This window comes from Heptranchias perlo, chromosome 17, assembly GCF_035084215.1.
Source record: "Heptranchias perlo isolate sHepPer1 chromosome 17, sHepPer1.hap1, whole genome shotgun sequence".
NCBI lineage: Eukaryota > Metazoa > Chordata > Chondrichthyes > Hexanchiformes > Hexanchidae > Heptranchias > Heptranchias perlo.
In genome coordinates this window covers 2,874,068-2,897,989 of record NC_090341.1, presented here as the reverse complement: position 1 = coordinate 2,897,989, position 23,922 = coordinate 2,874,068, and the positions used below count along the sequence as shown (strand labels likewise).

The window sequence follows — 23,922 nt, the reverse complement described above, 5'->3', positions numbered from 1 at the left end:
TGCTATTCACTATAATATACACAGGGGCTGCTATTCTCTGTAATATGCACAGGGGCTGCTATTCTCTATAATATGCACAGGGGCTGCTATTCCCTATAATATACACGGGGGCTGCTATTCTCTATAATATACACAGGGGCTGCTATTCTCTATAATATACACAGGAGCTGCTATTCTCTATAATATACACAGGAGCTGCTATTCTCTATAATATACACAGGGGCTGCTATTCCCTATAATATACACGGGGGCTGCTATTCTCTATAATATACACAGGGGCTGCTATTCTCTATAATATACACAGGAGCTGCTATTCTCTATAATATACACAGGAGCTGCTATTCTCTATAATATACACAGGGGCTGCTATTCTCTATAATATACACAGGAGCTGCTATTCTCTATAATATACACGGGGGCTGCTATTCTCTATAATATACACAGCAGCTGCTATTCTCTATAATATTCACAGGGGCTGCTATTCTCTATAATATACACGGGGGCTGCTATTCCCCATAACATACACGGGGGCTGCTATTCTCTATAATATACACAGGAGCTGCTATTCGCTATAATATTCACAGGGGCTGCTATTCTCTATAATATACACAGGGGCTGCTATTCTCTATAATATACACGGGGGCTGCTATTCTCCATAATATACACGGGGGCTGCTATTCTCTATAATATACACAGGAGCTGCTATTCTCGATAATATTCACAGGGGCTGCTATTCTCTATAATATACACAGGGGCTGCTATTCTCTATAATATACACGGGGGCTGCTATTCCCTATAATATACACGGGGGCTGCTATTCTCTATAATATACACAGCAGCTGCTATTCTCTATAATATTCACAGGGGCTGCTATTCTCTATAATATACACGGGGGCTGCTATTCCCCATAACATACACGGGGGCTGCTATTCTCTACAATATACACAGGAGCTGCTATTCGCTATAATATTCACAGGGGCTGCTATTCTCTATAATATACACAGGGGCTGCTATTCTCTATAATATACACGGGGGCTGCTATTCTCCATAATATACACGGGGGCTGCTATTCTCTATAATATACACAGGAGCTGCTATTCTCGATAATATTCACAGGGGCTGCTATTCTCTATAATATACACAGGGGCTGCTATTCTCTATAATATACACGGGGGCTGCTATTCCCTATAATATACACGGGGGCTGCTATTCTCTATAATATACACAGCAGCTGCTATTCTCTATAATATTCACAGGGGCTGCTATTCTCTATAATATACACGGGGGCTGCTATTCCCCATAACATACACGGGGGCTGCTATTCTCTACAATATACACAGGAGCTGCTATTCGCTATAATATTCACAGGGGCTGCTATTCTCTATAATATACACAGGGGCTGCTATTCTCTATGATATACACGGGGGCTGCTATTCTCCATAATATACACGGGGGCTGCTATTCTCTATAATATACACAGGAGCTGCTATTCTCGATAATATTCACAGGGGCTGCTATTCTCTATAATATACACAGGGGCTGCTATTCTCTATAATATACACAGGGGCTGCTATTCGCTATAATATTCACAGGGGCTGCTATTCTCTATAATATACACAGGGGCTGCAATTCTCTACAATATTCACAGGGGCTGCTATTCTCTATAATATACACAAGGGCTGCTATTCTCTATAATATACACGGGGGCTGCTATTCCCTATAATATACACGGGGGCTGCTATTCTCTATAATATACACAGCAGCTGCTATTCTCTATAATATTCACAGGGGCTGCTATTCTCTATTATATACACAGGGGCTGCTATTCTCTATAATATACACGGGGGCTGCTATTCCCTATAATATACACGGGGGCTGCTATTCTCTATAATATACACAGCAGCTGCTATTCTCTATAATATTCACAGGGGCTGGTATTCTCTATTATATACACAGGGGCTGCTATTCTCTATAATATACACGGGGGCTGCTATTCCCTATAATATACACAGGGGCTGCTATTCTCTATAATATACACGGGGGCTGCTATTCTCCATAATATACACGGGGGCTGCTATTCTCTATAATATACACAGGAGCTGCTATTCTCTATAATATTCACAGGGGCTGCTATTCTCCATAATATACACAGGGGCTGCTATTCTCTATAATATACACGGGGGCTGCTATTCCCTATAACATACACGGGGGCTGCTATTCTCTACAATATACACGGGAGCTGCTATTCGCTATAATATTCACAGGGGCTGCTATTCTCTATAATATACACAGGGGCTGCTATTCTCTATAATATACACAGGGGCTGCTATTCTCTATAATATACACGGGGGCTGCTATTCTCCATAATATACACAGGGGCTGCTATTCTCTATAATATACACGGGGGCTGCTATTCTCCATAATATACACGGGGGCTGCTATTCTCTATAATATACACAGGAGCTGCTATTCTCTATAATATTCACAGGGGCTGCTATTCTCCATAATATACACAGGGGCTGCTATTCTCTATAATATACACAGGAGCTGCTATTCTCTATAATATACACAGGAGCTGCTATTCTCTATAATATTCACAGGGGCTGCTATTCTCCATAACATACACGGGGGCTGCTATTCTCTACAATATACACAGGAGCTGCTATTCGCTATAATATTCACAGGGGCTGCTATTCTCTATAATATACACAGGGGCTGCTATTCTCTATAATATACACGGGGGCTGCTATTCTCCATAATATACACGGGGGCTGCTATTCTCTATAATATACACAGGAGCTGCTATTCTCGATAATATTCACAGGGGCTGCTATTCTCTATAATATACACAGGGGCTGCTATTCTCTATAATATACACGGGGGCTGCTATTCCCTATAATATACACGGGGGCTGCTATTCTCTATAATATACACAGCAGCTGCTATTCTCTATAATATTCACAGGGGCTGCTATTCTCTATAATATACACGGGGGCTGCTATTCCCCATAACATACACGGGGGCTGCTATTCTCTACAATATACACAGGAGCTGCTATTCGCTATAATATTCACAGGGGCTGCTATTCTCTATAATATACACATGGGCTGCTATTCTCTATAATATACACGGGGGCTGCTATTCTCCATAATATACACGGGGGCTGCTATTCTCTATAATATACACAGGAGCTGCTATTCTCGATAATATTCACAGGGGCTGCTATTCTCTATAATATACACAGGGGCTGCTATTCTCTATAATATACACGGGGGCTGCTATTCCCTATAATATACACGGGGGCTGCTATTCTCTATAATATACACAGCAGCTGCTATTCTCTATAATATTCACAGGGGCTGCTATTCTCTATAATATACACGGGGGCTGCTATTCCCCATAACATACACGGGGGCTGCTATTCTCTACAATATACACAGGAGCTGCTATTCGCTATAATATTCACAGGGGCTGCTATTCTCTATAATATACACAGGGGCTGCTATTCTCTATAATATACACGGGGGCTGCTATTCTCCATAATATACACGGGGGCTGCTATTCTCTATAATATACACAGGAGCTGCTATTCTCGATAATATTCACAGGGGCTGCTATTCTCTATAATATACACAGGGGCTGCTATTCTCTATAATATACACAGGGGCTGCTATTCGCTATAATATTCACAGGGGCTGCTATTCTCTATAATATACACAGGGGCTGCAATTCTCTACAATATTCACAGGGGCTGCTATTCTCTATAATATACACAAGGGCTGCTATTCTCTATAATATACACGGGGGCTGCTATTCCCTATAATATACACGGGGGCTGCTATTCTCTATAATATACACAGCAGCTGCTATTCTCTATAATATTCACAGGGGCTGCTATTCTCTATTATATACACAGGGGCTGCTATTCTCTATAATATACACGGGGGCTGCTATTCCCTATAATATACACGGGGGCTGCTATTCTCTATAATATACACAGCAGCTGCTATTCTCTATAATATTCACAGGGGCTGGTATTCTCTATTATATACACAGGGGCTGCTATTCTCTATAATATACACGGGGGCTGCTATTCCCTATAACATACACGGGGGCTGCTATTCTCTACAATATACACAGGAGCTGCTATTCGCTATAATATTCACAGGGGCTGCTATTCTCTATAATATACACAGGGGCTGCTATTCTCTATAATATACACGGGGGCTGCTATTCTCCATAATATACACGGGGGCTGCTATTCTCTATAATATACACAGGAGCTGCTATTCTCTATAATATTCACAGGGGCTGCTATTCTCTATAATATACACAGGGGCTGCTATTCTCTATAATATTCACAGGGGCTGCTATTCTCCATAATATACACAGGGGCTGCTATTCTCTATAATATACACGGGGGCTGCTATTCCCTATAACATACACGGGGGCTGCTATTCTCTACAATATACACGGGAGCTGCTCTTCGCTATAATATTCACAGGGGCTGCTATTCTCTATAATATACACAGGGGCTGCTATTCTCTATAATATACACGGGGGCTGCTATTCTCCATAATATACACAGGGGCTGCTATTCTCTATAATATACACGGGGGCTGCTATTCTCCATAATATACACGGGGGCTGCTATTCTCTATAATATACACAGGAGCTGCTATTCTCTATAATATTCACAGGGGCTGCTATTCTCCATAATATACACAGGGGCTGCTATTCTCTATAATATACACAGGAGCTGCTATTCTCTATAATATACACAGGAGCTGCTATTCTCTATAATATTCACAGGGGCTGCTATTCTCCATAATATACACAGGGGCTGCTATTCTCTATAATATACACAGGGGCTGCTATTCTCTATAATATTCACAGGGGCTGCTATTCTCCATAATATACACAGGGGCTGCTATTCTCTATAATATACACGGGGGCTGCTATTCCCTATAACATACACGGGGGCTGCTATTCTCTACAATATTCACAGGAGCTGCTATTCGCTATAATATTCACAGGGGCTGCTATTCTCTATAATATACACAGGGGCTGCTATTCTCTATAATATACACGGGGGCTGCTATTCTCCATAATATACACGGGGGCTGCTATTCTCTATAATATACACAGGAGCTGCTATTCTCTATAATATTCACAGGGGCTGCTATTCTCTATAATATACACAGGGGCTGCTATTCTCTATAATATTCACAGGGGCTGCTATTCTCCATAATATACACAGGGGCTGCTATTCTCTATAATATACACAGGGGCTGCTATTCTCGATAATATACACGGGGGCTGCTATTCTCTATAATATACACAGGGGCTGGTATTCTCTATAACATACACAGGGGCTACTATTCTCTATAATATACACAGGGGCTGCTATTCTCTATAATATACACAGGGGCTACTATTCTCTATAATATACACAGGGGCTGCTATTCTCTATAATATTCACAGGGGCTGGTATTCTCTATAATATACACAGGGGCTGCTATTCTCTATAATATTCACAGGGGCTGCTATTCTCTATAATATACACAGGGGCTGGTATTCTCTATAATATACACAGGGGCTACTATTCTCTATAATATACACAGGGGCTGCTATTCTCTATAGTATACACAGGGGCTGGTATTCTCTATAATATACACAGGGGCTGCTATTCTCTATAATATACACAGGGGCTGCTATTCTCTATAATATACACGGGGGCTGCTATTCTCTATAATATACACAGGAGCTGCTATTCTCCACAATATACACAGGGGCTGCTATTCTCTACAATATACACAGGAGCTGGTATTCTCTATAATATACACAGGGGCTGCTATTCTCTATAATATACACAGGGGCTGCTATTCTCTATAATATACACGGGGGCTGCTATTCTCTATAATATACACAGGAGCTGCTATTCTCCACAATATTCACAGGGGCTGCTATTCTCTACAATATACACAGGGGCTGCTATTCTCCACAATTTACACAGGGGCTGCTATTCTCTGTAATATACACATGGGCTGCTATTCTCTATAATATACACAGGGGCTGCTATTCTCTATAATATACACGGGGGCTGCTATTCTCTATAATATACACAGGGGCTGCTATTCTCTATAATATACACGGGGGCTGCTATTCTCTATAATATACTCAGGGGCTGCTATTCTCTATAATATACACGGGGGCTGCTATTCTCTATAATATACTCAGGGGCTGCTATTCTCTATAATATACACGGGGGCTGCTATTCTCTATAATATACACGGGGGCTGCTATTCTCTATAATATACACGGGGGCTGCTATTCTCTATAATATACACGGGGGCTGCTATTCTCTATAATATACACGGGGGCTGCTATTCTCTATAATATACACGGGGGCTGCTATTCTCTATAATATACACGGGGGCTGCTATTCTCTATAATATACACGGGGGCTGCTATTCTCTATAATATACACAGGGGCTGCTATTCTCTATAATTTACACAGGGGCTGGTATTCTCTATAATATACACAGGGGCTGCTATTCTCTATAATATACACAGGGGCTACTATTCTCTCTAATATACACAGGGGCTGTTATTCTCTATAATATACACAGGGGTTGCTATTCTCTATAATATACACGGGGGCTGGTATTCTCTATAATATACACGGGGGCTGCTATTCTCTATAATATGCTCAGGGGCTGCTATTCTCTATAATATACACAGGGGCTGCTATTCTCTATAATATACACAGGGGCTGGTATTCTCTATAATATACACAGGGGCTGCTATTCTCTATAATATACACGGGGGCTGCTATTCTCTATAATATACACGGGGGCTGCTATTCTCTATGACATACTCAGAGGCTGCTATTCTCTATAATATACACAGGGGCTGGTATTCTCTATAATATACACAGGGGCTACTATTCTCTATAATATACACAGGGTCTGCTATTCTCTATAATATACACGGGGGCTGCTATTCTCTATAATATACACAGGGGCTGCTATTCACCACAATATACACAGGGGCTGCTGTTCTCTATAATATACACGGGGGCTGCTATTCTCTATAATATACTCAGGGGCTGCTATTCTCTATAATATACACAGGGGCTGCTATTCTCCACAATTTACACAGGGGCTGCTATTCTCTATAATATACACAGGGGCTGGTATTCTCTATAATATACTCAGGGGCTGCTATTCTCTATAATATACACGGGGGCTGCTATTCTCTATAATATACACGGGGGCTGCTATTCTCTATAATATACTCAGGGGCTGCTATTCTCTATAATATGCACGGGGGCTGGTATTCTCTATAATATACACAGGGGCTACTATTCTCTATAATATACACAGGGTCTGCTATTCTCTATAATATACACGGGGGCTGCTATTCTCTATAATATACACGGGGGCTGCTATTCTCTATAATATACTCAGGGGCTGCTATTCTCTATAATATACACGGGGGCGGCTAATCTCTATAATATACACAGTGGCTGCTATTCACTATAATATACACGGGGGCTGCTATTCGCTATAATATACACAGGGGCTGCTATTCGCTATAATATACACGGGGGCTGCTATTCACTATAATATACACAGGGGCTGCTATTCTCTGTAATATACACAGGGGCTGCTATTCTCTATAATATACACAGGGGCTGCTATTCTCTATAATATACACGGGGGCTGCTATTCGCTATAATATACACAGGGGCTGCTATTCTCTGTAATATACACAGGGGCTGCTATTCTCTATAATATATACGGGGGCTGCTATTCTCTATAATATACACAGGGGCTGCTATTCTCTATAATATACACGGGGGCTGCTATTCTCTATAATATACACAGGGGCTGCTATTCTCTATAATATATACGGGGGCTGCTATTCTCTATAATATATACGGGGGCTGCTATTCTCTATAATATACACAGGGGCTGCTATTCTCTATAATATACACGGGGGCTGCTATTCTCTATAATATACACAGGGGCTGCTATTCTCTATAATATACACAGGGGCTGCTATTCTCTATAATATACACAGGGGCTGGTATTCTCTATAATATACACAGGGGCTACTATTCTCTATAATATACACAGGGGCTGTTATTCTCTATAATATACACGGGGGCTGCTATTCTCTATAATATACACGGGGGCTGCTATTCTCTATAATATACTCAGGGGCTGCTATTCTCTATAATATACACAGGGGCTGCTATTCACTATGATATACACGGGGGCTGCTATTCGCTATAATATACACAGGGGCTGCTATTCTCTATAATATACACAGGGGCTGCTATTCTCCACAATTTACACAGGGGCTGCTATTCTCTATAATATACACAGGGGCTGCTATTCTCTATAATATACACAGGGGCTGGTATTCTCTATAATATTCACAGGGGCTGTTATTCTCTATAATATACACAGGGGCTGTTATTCTCTATAATATACACGGGGGCTGCTATTCTCTATAATATACACGGGGGCTGCTATTCTCTATAATATACACGGGGGCTGCTATTCTCTATAATATACACAGGGGCTGCTATTCTCTATAATATACACAGGGGCTGGTATTCTCTATAATATACACAGGGGCTACTATTCTCTATAACATACACAGGGGCTGTTATTCTCTATAATATACACGGGGGCTGCTATTCTCTATAATATACACGGGGGCGGCTATTCTCTATAATATACACGGGGGCTGCTATTCTCTATAATATACACAGGGGCTGGTATTCTCTATAATATACACAGGGGCTACTATTCTCTATATTATACACAGGGGCTGTTATTCTCTATAATATACACGGGGGCTGCTATTCTCTATAATATACACGGGGGCTGCTATTCTCTATAATATACTCAGGGGCTGCTATTCTCTATAATATACACAGGGGCTGCTATTCACTATAATATACACAGGGGCTGCTATTCTCTATAATATACACAGGGGCTGCTATTCGCTATAATATACACAGGGGCTGCTCTTCTCTATAATATTCACAGGGGCTGCTATTCTCTATAATATACACAGGGGCTGCTATTCTCTATCATATACACGGGGGCTGCTATTCTCTATAATATACACGGGGGCTGCTATTCTCTATAATATACACAGGAGCTGCTATTCTCTATAATATACACAGGGGCTGCTATTCTCTATAATATACACAGGGGCTGCTATTCTCTATAATATACACGGGGGCTGCTATTCTCTATAATATACACGGGGGCTGCTATTCTCTATAATATACACGGGGGCTGCTATTCTCTATAATATACACAGGGGCTGCTATTCTCTATAATATACACAGGGGCTGCTATTCTCCACAATTTACACAGGGGCTGCTATTCTCTATAATATACACAGGGGCTGGTATTCTCTATAATATACACGGGGGCTGCTATTCTCTATAATATACACAGGAGCTGCTATTCTCTATAATATACACAGGGGCTGGTATTCTCTATAATATACACAGGGGCTGGTATTCTCTATAATATACACAGGGGCTGCTATTCTCTATAATATACACAGGGGCTGGTATTCTCTATAATATACACAGGGGCTACTATTCTCTATAATATACACAGGGGCTGTTATTCTCTATAATATACACGGGGGCTGCTATTCTCTATAATATACACGGGGGCTGCTATTCTCTATAATATACTCAGGGGCTGCTATTCTCTATAATATACACAGGGGCTGCTATTCACTATGATATACACGGGGGCTGCTATTCGCTATAATATACACAGGGGCTGCTATTCACTATAATATACACGGGGGCTGCTATTCGCTATAACATACACAGGGGCTGCTATTCGCTATAATATACACAGGGGCTGCTATTCGCTATAATATACACAGGGGCTGCTCTTCTCTATAATATACACAGGGGCTGCTATTCTCTATAATATACACGGGGGCTGCTATTCTCAATAATATACACGGGGGCTGCTATTCTCTATAATATACACAGGGGCTGCTATTCACTGCATCCTCTGGGTCATTGGGGGCTATAAGACGACCGACCCCATTCAGAGATGCTATTACTGTTCCATTAACGCCTGGCAAAACCAGTTAACATCGCCCCCCCATACCGGCCTGGCTAATTTAAACATTCCGTGTGAACTGAAGACTGATTTATCCCGGTGGTCAGGGTGAAAGTGACAGCATTTCTTTGGCCTAATGGACCAGATTGAAATTTCCTGCCTCCATTTATCAGGTGGTTGGATCCCAAGCTCGGATTCTGTATTCAGACCAGAAGGGACGTATTTCGATTGCGATTGCCATAAACCGGGCTGTTGCTGCCGGCAAGATCAAGGTAACATCAGTTACATTAAAAAAATGGTTGAATCATAGAATAATGCAGCACAGAAGGAGGCCATTCAGCCCATCGTGCCTGTGCCGGCTCTTTGAAAGAGCTATCCAATTAGTCCCACTCCCCCTGCTCTCTCCCCATAGCCCTGTAATTTTCCCCCCTTTAAGTATTTATCCAATTCCCTTTTGAAAGTTATTATTGAATCTGCTTCCACCGCCCTTTCAGGCAGCGCATTCCAGATCAGAACAACTCGCCGTGTAAAAAAATTTCTCATCATCTCATCTCTGGTTCTTTTGCCAATTATCTTAAATCTGTGTCCTCTGGTTACTGACCCTCCTGCCACTGGAAACAGCTTCTCCTTATTTACTCTATCAAAACCCATCATAATTTTGAACAACTCTATAAAATCTCCCGTTAACCTTCTCTGCTCTAAGGAGAACAATCCCAGCTTCTCCAGTATCTCCATATAACCAAAGTCTCTCATCCCTGGTAAATTGAGATTGTTTTGTTACCGTAACTGTTTAATAGTCACTAACATATAGGAACAGAGGAATTGCTGGACGAAGAAAGACCAGGGTCCATCTGCACACCTTCTACCACCCTGGTAATCGCAGGATACAACGATAATGGATTGTTAACCAATCCTAGCAATCAATCTCCATCAATGAGTCTACAACAGACCCAGGCATGAGGTGAGGAAAACCCCCAGTGGGGGAGAGCTTTGGGAACCATAGGTCCAAAGTCACCTGTTCCTCTTGAGCCTGTTACACTCAACACATCATGTCTCAAATTACTCGTACAAATCTTCGGGACAGGATCTTAAAAGGATTTTGGTGACATTGTTTCTTCTGTGTCCTTATCCTTATCGCTTCCTCTCTGTGCGCATGGGTAATTCAGTCAGTGATGGTCCTCTCAATTTCAGGGTCAGGGTTAGTGTCCAGAATGCCCAGGGATGAAGGATTTCAGTTACGTGGATAGACTGGAGAAGCAGGGTTTGTTCTCCTTAGAGCAGAGAAGGCTGAGAGGAGATTTGATCGAGGTATTCAAAATCATGAAGGGTCTAGACAGAGTAGATAGAGAGAAACTGTTCCCATTGGCGGAAGGGTCAAGAACCAGAGGACATAGATGTAACGTGATTTGCAAAAGAACCAAAGGCGACACGAGGAAAAACTTTTTTACACAGCGAGTGGTTAGGATCTGGAATGCACTGCCCGAGGGGGTGGTGGAGGCAGATTCAATCGTGGCCTTCAAAAAGGAACTGGATAAATACTTGAAGGGAAAAAATTTGCAGGGCTACAGGGAAAGGGTAGGGGAGTGGGACTAGCTGGATTGCTCTTGCAGAGAGCCAGCACGGACTCGACGGGCCGAATGACCTCCTTCCATGCTGTAACCATTCTATGATTCTATGTACAAGTTTTCTAACAGATGGGTACAGTAATGTAATGGTTATATTACTGGACTAGTTTTTTTTTATTCGTTCATGGGATGTGGGCGTTGCTGGCGAGGTCGGCATTTATTGCCCATCCCTAATTGCCCTTGAGAAGGTGGTGGTGAGCCGCCTTGTTGAACCGCTGCAGTCCGTGTGTGAAGGTTCTCCCACAGTGCTGTTAGGAAGGGAGCTCCAGGATTTTGACCCAGCGACGATGAAGGAACAGCGATATATTTCCAAGTCGGGATGGTGTGTGACTTGGAGGGGAACGTGCAGGTGGTGTTGTTCCCATGTGCCTGCTGCTCTTGTCCTTCTAGGTGGCGGAGGTCGTGGGTTTGGGAGGTGCTGTCGAAGAAGCCTTGGCGAGTTGCTGCAGTGCATCCTGTGGATGGTAAACACTGCAGCCACTGTGCGCCGGTGGTGAAGGGAGTGAATGTTTAGGGTGGTGGATGGGGTGCCAATCAAGCGGGCTGCTTTGTCCTGGATGGTGTCGAGCTTCTTGAGTGTTGTTGGAGCTGCATTCATCGAGGCAAGTGGAGAGTATTCCATCACACTCCTGACTTGTGCCTTGTAGATGATGGAAAGACTTTGGGGAGTTAGGAGGTGAGTCACTTGCCGCAGAATACCCAGCCTCTGACCTGCTCTTGTAGCCACAGTATTTATATGGCTGGTCCAGTTAAGTTTCTGGTCAATGGTGACCCGCAGGATATTGATGGTGGGAGATTTGGTGATGGTAATGCCATTGAATGTCAAGGGGAGGTGGATAGACTCTCTCTTGTTGGAGATGGTCATTGCCTGGCACTTGTCTGGCACAAATATTACTTGCCACTTAACAGCCCAAGCCTGGATGTTGTCCAGGTCTTGCTGCATGCGGGCTCGGACTGCTTCATTATCTGAGGGGTTGCGAATGGAACTGAACACTGTGCAATCATCAGCGAACATCCCCACTTCTGACCTTATGATGGAGGGAAGGTCATTGATGAAGCAGCTGAAGATGGTTAGGCCTAGGACACTGCCATAAGACCATAAGAGATAGGAGCAGGAGTAGGCCATTTGGCCCTTCGAGCCTGCTCCACCATTCAATGAGATCACGACTGATCTGATGCCCTGAGGAACTCCTGCAGCAATATCCTGGGGCTGAGATGATTGGCCTCCAACAACCACTCCCATCTTCCTTTGTGCTAGGTATGAGTCCAGCCACTGGAGAGTTTTCCCCCTGATTCCCATTGACTTCAATTTTACTAGGGCTCCTTGGTGCCACACTCGGTCAAATGCTGCCTTGATGTCAAGGGCAGTCACTCTCACCTCAACTCTGGAATTCAGCTCTTTTGTCCATGTTTGGACTAAGGCTGTAATGAGGTCTGGAGCCGAGTGGTCCTGGCGGAACCCAAACTGAGCATCGGTGAGCAGGTTATTGGTGAGTAAGTGCCGCTTGATAGCACTGTCGACGACACCTTCCATCACTTTTGAGAGTGGAGAGATTGAGAGTAGTCTAATGGGGCAGTAATTGGCCAGATTGGATTTGTCCTGCTTTTTGTGGACAGGACATACCTGGGCAATTTTCCACATTGTCGGGTAGATGTCAGTGTTGTAGCTGTACTGGAACAGTTTGGCTCGAGGTGCGGCTTGTTCTGGAGCACAAGTCTTCGGCACTACAGCCGGGATGTTGTCGGGGCCCACAGCCTTTGCTGTATCCAGTGCACTCAGCCGTTTCTTGATATCACGTGGAGTGAATCGAATTGGCTGAAGACTGGTTTCTGTGATGGTGGGGCTATCGGGAGGAGGCCGAGATGTATAATCCACTCGGCACTTCTGGCTGAAGATGGTTGCAAATGCTTCAGCCTTGTCTTTTGCACTCACGTGCTGGACTCCGCCATCATTGAGGATGGGGATGTTTACAGAGCCTCCTCCTCCCGTTAGTTGTTTAATTGTCCACCACCATTCACGACTGGATGTGGCAGGACTGCAGAGCTTTGATCTGATCCGTTGGTTGTGGAATCGCTTAGCTCTGTCTATAGCATGTTGCTTCCGCTGTTTAGCATGCATGTAGTCCTGAGTTGTAGCTTCACCAGGTTGGTATCTAATAATTCAAAGATCATGAGTTCAACTCCCACCATGGCAGTTTGAGAATTAGAAGGCAGTTAAAATCTGTAAATAAAAATCTGGTCTCAGTATAAGTGACCGTGAAGCTGTCGGATTGTCGTAAAAACCCAACTGGTTCACTAATGTCATTCAGGGAAGGAAACCTGCCGTCCTTACCCGGTCTGGGCCTATTTGTGACTCCAGTCCCCACACCAATGTGGTCGAATCTTAAGTGGCCTCGCAAACCCCTCAGTTAAATCAAAACCATTACCAGCGGTTCCACCACCCTCTCAGGGCAACTGGGGATGGGCAATAAATGCCGGCCTTGGCAGCGACGCCCACATCCTGGGAATGAAGAAAAAATCAAGGCCTTGACAGTATCAGCCCAAAGAGTTAGACTTGTGCCAGTAAATAATTAAAATGGGTTGGGGGGCAATGTGACATCATAGGTTGTGGGTTTCATAGGCACTGTGCTAACTCCTCATCACAAAATGATCGTCTTGTGATAAGCCGGACCGTGCCAGAGTATCTACAGTCACACCCACAATCTTAACAGTTTTACGTGGACAACACGAGCTCCCTGCTAACCTGGGGGTGCCCTGTTGCGTGTTTGTCTCATGTGGTCAATTAATTTCTCCATCTAATGCAATCCTCTACAACGTGTTTACGATTTCGCTAGAAGCAGAAACCATGGGAGGTTTTGTCACTTTGTTTACGAATCACTAACATGTCAAGTCCGGAGGGAATTGGCCCTGTGATTGGGTGCATCAGATCCTGCTCCAATTCTTTTATTCATCTTGTGGAGAATTGTTTCTTCAGAAAAAAAATCCTCCCATCCCTTTGCTCACATCCCATCCCTCACATCCCATCCCATCCCTCACATCCCATCCCTCACATCCCATCCCATCCCTCACATCCCATCCCTCACATCCCATCCCTCACATCCCATCCCATCCCTCACATCCCATCCCTCACATCCCATCCCATCCCTCACATCCCATCCCTCACATCCCATCCCATCCCTCACATCCCATCCCTCACATCCCATCCCATCCCATCCCATCCCATCCCTCACATCCCATCCCTCACATCCCATCCCTCACATCCCTCACATCCCATCCCATCCCATCCCTCACATCCCATCCCTCACATCCCATCCCTCACATCCCATCCCATCCCTCACATCCCATCCCTCACATCCCATCCCTTCCCTCACATCCCATCCCTCACATCACATCCCATCCCTCACATCCCATCCCTTCCCTCACATCCCATCCCTCACATCCCATCCCATCCCTCACATCCCATCCCTTCCCTCACATCCCATCCCTCACATCCCATCCCATCCCTCACATCCCATCCCATTCCTCACATCCCATCCCATCCCTCACATCCCATCCCTCACATCCCATCCCTCACATCCCATCCCTCACATCCCATCCCATCCCTCACATCCCATCCCTCACATCCCATCCCTTCCCTCACACCCCATCCCTCACATCACATCCCATCCCTCACATCCCATCCCTTCCCTCACATCCCATCCCATCCCATCCCTCACATCCCATCCCTTCCCTCATATTTCATCCCATCCCATCTCATCCCTCCCTCTCTTCTCTTCCCTCCCTTTTCTTCCCACCCCATCCCTTCCTTTCCCTTCCCTCCATTCCCTCCTTCTCTTTCCCTCCCCTCCCCTCCTTCCCCTCCCTCTCTTTCCCTCCCTTCCCCTCCTCCCCGTCTCCTCCACTTCCCCTTCCCCACCTTTCCTCACTTTCCTCTCCACTCCCCTCCCCTCCAATCCTTTCCTTTCCCCTCCATGCCCCTCCCTTCCCCTCTATACCCATCATCTCCAAATTCAGGTGATGCCCTCCACAGTCGAATGATCTGCCGACAGAAACTGAGAATTAAACTTTCAACAAAATAATCTCATTCCAGTTTAATAAAATCTCTTTTCGAATCAACAGGCTCCTGTGGTGATCAGCAGAGACCACCATGATGTCAGTGGAACTGACAGTCCATACAGAGAAACCTCTAATATTTATGATGGATCAGCATTTTGTGCAGGTTGGTGTCACTCACTGATTGGACCTCCTAATCAAACATCTTATTTTCTCCCTCCAATCCCCTTCTACCCTCACCTGAAGGCGCGGACTCTGGCTGGAGTATTTTCCCACGGGCAGCAAAAGTCCTCCGTTACCTTACCCAAACAGCTGCCTTCATGTCTGAGGTCAGACATCGAGGGCCGGCAGGCCATTCCACCATGAAAGGCATCACACGGCCAAGCCAGTCCTTGACACAACATGACATCCCATGGACTTCTCAGCAGGGGTTACTCGATAGTGACCAAGAATTGGAATACCTGGCCGATTCTCTCCTGTTCTGGTCCAGGGATACTGAGGTCAAATATAATGACCAACGAGGAGGAGACCAGCTAACTCAGGATAGACCAGCGTTCAAACCTTCATGGCCTGTGTGACTCAACCCCACCTACCCTCCATCTCACCATATCCCTCAACCCCACCTTGGCCCGGTATCTACCAATCCCACCTCCCCACTTTCTCCCCGAATCCACCAACCCCACCTCCCCACCTTCTCACCAGGAAATCATTTGTCTATTCAAAAGGGGGTGGAGATGGAGACTGCTCCATTTTCTGGCCCCTGGGTGGGCTGGACTCAGTCCCGAGCACACCCAGGTAAACGTAGTGGATCGGCGACCTTGGCCATAACCTGTAGGTGGAATGGGCCTTTAAAAGGCCACAAATTACACTGGTGCATGTGCTGCACGTGTCAAGGCCTCTCCGGAACTGATTTTGCTGCCTTGGCCCATCAGTAGGGCCCCAGGAACGGCCTGGGCTCAGGCTCCTGTGGCTTGAACCGTGGGCAGGAACAGGAGCGCAGCTGCAGGTCTCTCAGTCCTTGCGGGTCTTCTGGCTGCTGGAGAGTGACAGGCAGGAGGCCCAAAGGTCCTGCTGGGTGGGGAGTGGGGGGAATGGAAGCAAAAAAGGCACCAGCTGCAGTGCGTCTCTTCAGCTTACTGCCGGACCCCCTGAGACCCTCCAACTTGAGGAGGGTCCAGGCGCAAGGTCCACTGCTAGTGTTTTGGCACGTCCCATGGACGTCTGTGGCAATCCGGGCCTGTGCGTAGTGTCCCAACAGCAGAACGCTCGAGCCAACGGGAGGGCAGGACTAGTTAATAAACGGATGATGTCTGGATGGTGTTTGTTCACCGCCCGTAATGAACAGGTTAACTAACGGCTGCCATATTCCCCCGTACTTTTCTCAGACATGGCGGTGCAGAACTTTGTTGGCGATTCTTTCCGAGGAGCGACTTGGGTGGCTTTGCACAATGGCGGAGGTGTGGGATGGTGAGTGTGCAAATCGTGTCTTGGAACGTGCTGTTGTGCCCTGCCTTCAGGAGCCAGCGTGTGGCTCAGTGGTACCGCTCCCCCGCCTCGGGGTCAGAAGATGAAGGGTTCGAGCCCGAGCTACGGTCAGTCCCGGCGAGCGGAGACTGGGACACGTTCTCTGGACACTGGGTTAAGCTCCAGTGGGGGAGGGACTCGTGCACGGACGGAGTGACCACTGGCTCAGGGGGTGGTGTCCCCACCTCAGGGTGAGAAGGGTTGGGCTCGAGCCCCACTCCGGACAGTCCCGGTGATCGGAGGCACCGGCTCTGAATATTGGGTTGACCCTCAGCAGTGGGTCTTGCGTCCAATGGGTGCGTACGACCCTCCCCCACTGTCGGGGGGGCTCTTTAGCCATGGTTGTAGCCCCCCCCTCGGAGTAGTTACTCTGAAGACAAAAACCGCAAGGATGGCAACGGGGAATCACTATGGCTATTCTCCTCCAGTAAGTGTGAGATTTGAGTTAGGATCTACCCCAGAACACAACAGGTGGACAGACATTGGCTTTGCAGTGATTGCAAGTTAACCTGCCCTGTGTAATATATTGAAGCTTGTCGTCTCTGTGAGGAGGCACCAAAGCAAAGCCCAAGTACTGGCTTACATAGAAGGAGGCAAAATCAGAGGGGAGGTCAGTACTTCCAACCCCATAGCCTCTCCATCATCAAGACCACCTACATCAGTAACATCGCCCGTCTCCATCCCTGCCTCAGCTCATCTGCTGCTGAAACCCTCATCCGTGTCTTTGTTACCTCCAGACTCGACTATCCCAATGCTCTCCTGGCCGGCCTCTCATCTTCCACCCTCCATAAACTTCAGCTCATCCAAAACTCTGCTGCCCGTATCCTAACTCACACCAAGTCCCGTTCACCCTTCACCCCCTGTGCTCGCTGACCTACATCGGCTCCCGGTCCAGGAACACCTCAATTTTAAAATTGTCATCCTTGTGTTCAAATCCCTCCATGGCCCTCGCCCCCTCCCTATCTCTGTAACCTCCTCCAGCCCTACAATCCACAGAGATCTCTGCGCTCCTCCAATTCTGGCCTCTTGTGCATCCCCAATTTTCTTCGTCCCACCATTGGCGGCCGTGCCTTCAGCTGCCTAGGCCCTAAGCTCTGGAATTCCCTCCCTAAACCCCTCCATCTCACTCTGCTCCTTTAAGTCGCTCCTTAAAACCTACCCCTTTGACCGAGCTTTTATTCACCAGCTCCAGGAGAAGATGAAGGAAAAATAATGAGGAGAAACGGCCCCTTTGAGTTGTGCCTGTTGAGATGAATCACCCAACAGAACACAGGATTCAACCGCTACCCGACACCGCGGGGGGAGGGGTCTAGATAGCAACGGCTGGGTGGTAATCTGGCGGAGGAGATCGTACTCCTTTCATAAAACACAGGAACAGGAAGAGGCCATTCACCCCATTGAGCCTGTTCCGCCATTCAATTAGATCATGGCTGATCTGTATCTTAACTCCATTTACCCGTCTTGGTTCCATAACCCTTAATCCCCTTACCCAACAAAAATCGATCAATCTCAGTGTTGCAATTTTCAATTGACCCCCAGCCTCAACAGCTTTTTGGGGGAGAGAGTTCCAGATTTCCACTCCCCTTTGTGTGAAGAAGTGCTTCCTGACATCACCCCTGAACGGCCCGGCTCTAATTTTAAGGTTACGCCCCCTTGTTCTGGACTCCCCCCACCAGAGGAGATAGTTTCTCTCTATCTACCCTATCAAATCCTTTAATCATCGTAAACACCTCAATTAGATCACCCCTTAATCTTCTATACTCGAGGGAATACAAGCCCAGTCTCTGCAACCTGTCCTCGTAATTTAACCCTTTAAACCCCGGTATCATTCTGGTGAATCTGCGCTGCGCCCCCTCCAAGGCCAATATATCCTTCCTGAGGTGAACGCAGTCTCTCCGGACGGGGTCTGACCAGAGCTTCATATAAACTGTAGCATAAGTTCCACATCTCTGTGTGGGGAAATCAATGAAGTAACGATCAGGTGGGTTCTATAACGGGCTTGCAAGCCGCCCTGAAAGATTACCTCTCATGCGGTGAAGATGATGATCTACCCCCAGGTATCCAGCATCTGCCCAACAGTTGGGGCTTTAGTACTGACAGCCGGGGTGACATCAGATACTGTTGAATTCTTTTTAATATCCTCTCTAATAGTCCATAAATGTTATTTCACTTGTGGCTTCAATTACGTTAACTCTCAACAGCAGTGGAATCCAAGTGAATATTTCTAGCTGGGAGATTTAATTCAATCCCTAATATAATGGCGAGCTCGGGGTAGAGTGTGATGATGGTCAGGTTTCAGCACGAACCTCACTGCATCTCCTCTACATTTACTGCTATCATTAAATTAAACTGAGGCAACGAGCCAAGGTCCCCCACACCTGACACCACCCAGGCTGAGAGGATCAGGAGTCGAAGGCCGGGTAAATGGAGGAATAGTGTTTCGTTGATGCCCACCTTGGGTTTTAAGGCCTGTGGACTGTTGGAGGAAAGAAAGATCGAGGAGGAGAGGAGTTCCAGCGTTTCGAAGTCTTGGGAAAGAAGGAATTAGAGAAGGATTTCAACACAGTGAGGATGCAGGGGAGGAGCGAAGAGTGTGTACGAGAAGGTATTCGGAGCTTAGCAGAGATGAGAGGGAAGCTCAGAGCAGCACTGACCATAGCACTAAAAAATATCCAAACCACTCCAGGTTAATGGAAATAAAATCTACTCTATCTGCTGATACAAAGGTCCTACTGGAATGACATTGAGCAGCCTCAGACCAACTTCTAGTGGGCATCATAATCTGAGCGAAAGTCAACACAACATTGCGACAGGAGGGGGCGGCTGGTGTAGCAAATGGAATAATGTCCCTGGTTCAGTAGGCTGCCTTCTTCTAATGTAGGGTCACAGACCCGCCAGGATTGTCCTGGAGTCCCAGGGATTGAAGATTAATCTCCAGGGCACTGCTGCGGGTAATCCGGAGAAAAATCATAGGGGCATTAACAAGATTGTGTGGTTTTTTTTTCATTTTCTTTGAACACTTCCCTTTACTATTATACAAATGTTGGAGCTGGGAAATAGGCTGTTTGACTGACAGTCAAGAATCATCCAATCTGGCCCGCGTTCCAATTGGCCACGGGAAGGCGGGGTACCGCGAGCATTGATGTGTTAGGCGACCAATGACGGAAATGTGGGGCGGGACGGTTGAGGATGGGAGGTCAGGTGATGGGACCACCAGGAGTACGTCCAGCCAGAGTCAGCAACCGTATTCCGTTGTTGGGACAGTGTAGAGGGAGCTTTACTCTGTATCTAACCCGTGCTGTACCTGCCCGGGGAGTGTTTGATGGGGCAGTGTAGAGGGAGCTTTACTCTGTATCTAACCCGTGCTGTACCTGCCCGGGGAGTGTTTGATGGGGCAGTGTAGAGGGAACTGTCCACCAATTTGTGATGTTTCTTGTTTGTGCACAGGGGAGAAGTGATAAATGGTGGGTTTGGGCTGCTCCTCGATGGGTCCAGGGATGCTGAGGAGCGAGCGAAGATGATGCTAAACTGGGACGTCTCAAATGGGGTGAGTGACAGATTTTTCCACCTCCTCCTTTACTGAAACATTGGATTAATTCAGCAAATATTTGAATATGCGTTAAAAATCACAGAATGATCCAACACAGAAGGAAGCCATTCAGCCCATCGTGCCTGTGCTGGCTCTTTGAAAGAGCTATCCAATTAGTCCCACTCCCCCTGCTCTTTCCCCATAGTCCTGCAATTTTTTTCCCTTCAAGTATTTATCCAATTCCCTTTTGAAAGTTATTATTGAATCTGCTTCCACCGCCCTTTCAGGCAGTGAATTCCAGATTAGAACAACTCGCTGCATAAAAAAAAATTCTCCTCTGTTCTTTTGCCAATTATCTTAAATCTGTGTCCTCTGGTTACCGACCCTCCCCTTCCAGTGGAAACAGTTTCTCCTTATTTACTCTATCAAAATAAACTCTTCATTATTTTGAACACCTCTATTAAATCTCCCCTCAACCTTCTCTGTTCTAAGGAGAACAACCCCAGCTTCTCCAGTCTCTCCACATCACTGAAGTTCCTCATCCCTGGTACCATCCTAGTAAATCTCCTCCGCACCCTCTCCAAGGCCTTGACATCCTTCCTAAAGTGTGGTGCCCAGAATTGGACACAATACTCCAGCAATGGCGCTCTACATTGGGGGATTGGGTGCTGCAGTAGGTCGGACGCTGCCCTTTCACCTCTGGGACTTGACTTATTATCCAGCTCAGGATGATGGGCTGAATGTCTGCGATGTTTGCTGACCGCGAGGGTCAGAGGTGAAATGAGTTGGGCAGCCTCAGTCCGGTTACTGAAGGGCACGGGGTCACAAGGCACGGAACTGCCCCTAATTCAGGACCGATTGACACCGTCACACAAGAGAGGTGACGAGATGGCTGTGTGATAAAGGGACTGTCACACTGATACAGAAAGAGGACGTGGGAGAAGGGGGAAGGGGCTGGTTATCCCGAGCTTTAGCGCGGCAAATATGTTGAGGGGACCAGTTCTTTCTTGTAACGTCCTCTCCCTCATTCATGGTTTAACTCTGCAAATGTAAAAGTATTTTAGTCCCCAGAACAGAATGAATCTGTGTAAGCATGCACTAACATCAAACTCCTGTTTTTTTAACCAGCTTTTTTGTTTCCAGATTTTCCTTTAAACCAATTCTAATGTTTAAACTGCCATTGTGGGATTTGAACGAATGTTCTCCGAATTACCATTACACTAATAGAACCATTACACTACTGTGTACACATCTGTTACAACACTTGTACATTCTGGACACTAACCCTGACCCTGAAATTGAGAGGACCATCACTGACTGAATTACCCATGAGCACAGAGAGGAAGGGATAAGGACACAGAAGAAACAATGACACCAAAATCCTTTTAAGATCCTGTCCCTAAGATTTGTACAAGTAATTTTAGATATGACGTGTGTTGAGTGTAACAGGCTCGGGAGGAACAGGTGACTTTGGACCTATGGTTCCTAAAGCTCTCCCCCACTGGGGGTTTCCCTCACCTCATGTCTGGGTCTGTTGCAGACTCACTGATGGAGATTGATTGCTAGGATTGGTTAACAATCCATTATCGTTGTATCCTGCGATTACCAGGGTGGTAGAAGGTGAACTAGATGGACCCTGGTCTTTTTTTTGTCTAGCGATTTCCACCTTTGTGTTACAGGTAGCTCGTCGCTGCTGGTCTGGCAATCTCAAGGCCTACGAGACGATTTGCAGAACGATGAGGGACCATAGCACCCTGAGGGTAACACTGCCCCACAGTGTCGAGGATGAAGGGATCCTGGACAAAGCACTGCGAATGTAGACAGCAGGTCCCCGCATGCACTGACCACGAGCACTGACCGCCCACACTGACCGCACGCCTCCTCCTCACCCGTCCTCCTCCCCTCCCTCTCCCCACACCTCCCCTCCTCATCCCTCCCCCCTCACCCCCTCCTCCCCTCTCCTCTCCTCCTCCTCCTCCCCTCTCCTCACCCCTCCTCCTCTCCTCTCCCGATCACAACAAGTCTTAATTACTCAATCTCCAGACATGGCTAAGATAAACGTTAATTTCTTGAAGTCGAAAGCCCCCAACGACCTGTGAATGAACAAAAAGTCATTACATTGTGCACAATTGTTTCTTTTATTATCTTCTCCTGCTCACTTTTTCCTCTCTCTGAGGTTTCACTTGTCCCAGGGCCCTGGACCTGGCGCAGAGAAATTGTAAAGTCCTGTGGAACATTTCATCCCAATTGACCTGTGTGGCTAACGCTGCAATAAATGGTGTTTAATGATCTCTGTGCACACTGTCATTGTTCTAACGATACGACTCTGCCTTGTTTCACTGTTTTAAAACCGCACACCTCGGGCAGACTGTTTCACATCAGTGAGATGGATGTCCTGCGAGGGGGTCTTTAAATGTGCTTTACAGACACCGAGATCCTCCGGGGGGCAATCAGCCCCAGCTCTGCTTTGAAAGGTAACTAATGGTTTCGTCTGTTAACAAATTGCTTTGCGATATTCTAAACATCTGTTTTGACCCAGGAAGCATTTGTTTCACGTTAGAATTTGTCTCAAACTGATCGTACATTTCACGCGCCTAAGTCATGGTAACAGAAATTTTAAAAAGCGAGCTCTTCCCGCAGTCTTCATCTTTAACCCGATCTCGAGGACAGCCGGCTGAGACCGCAGTGCAGGGTCCTTCTTTAAATATGCAGATTCCCGCCCAGTCACTGCTCCACGTTAAAATCAGGCCTTTGATTTCAGCCCAGAAATGGAGTCTGCAGGTTAACCCGACAGCCTCAGATCGCAAGCAATGGGTCCCGGCCAGTGCTGCAATGGGGAAGATCAGAGCACAGGGGCCCCAGACTGCTCTTGGCTGCCTCCCACTGGCCGATTGGAGAGCAGCGTGCCAGAGGCCTGGCGGGGGAGCTTGTTATTCGTCCTTCCCGAGCACAGTTGGTCACTAACATCCTTTGGTATGAAAACAGAAAATGCTGGAGACTCACAGACGATCGCCCCCCCGCCCCCTCCTCAGCCTGATAAAGTAAAACAGTTGCTTTATTTGCGAGTAAG

General features: G+C 46.3%; 1 protein-coding gene across 1 annotated transcript in view; it reads left to right on the top strand.

The window, feature by feature from the left end:
• The window catches only part of uroc1 (urocanate hydratase 1), an 85,118-nt gene extending 61,977 nt beyond the window's left edge, over positions 1 to 23,141 (top strand). Inside the window, exons 16-20 of the mRNA XM_067998355.1 lie at positions 10,295 to 10,393; positions 15,866 to 15,965; positions 17,185 to 17,266; positions 20,771 to 20,870; positions 22,532 to 23,141. Of these exons, the coding sequence (XP_067854456.1) occupies positions 10,295 to 10,393; positions 15,866 to 15,965; positions 17,185 to 17,266; positions 20,771 to 20,870; positions 22,532 to 22,672 (522 nt within the window). The 3' untranslated portion in view covers positions 22,673 to 23,141. The remainder of the gene's footprint in view (positions 1 to 10,294; positions 10,394 to 15,865; positions 15,966 to 17,184; positions 17,267 to 20,770; positions 20,871 to 22,531) is intronic.
• The last annotated feature ends 781 nt before the right edge of the window (positions 23,142 to 23,922 follow it).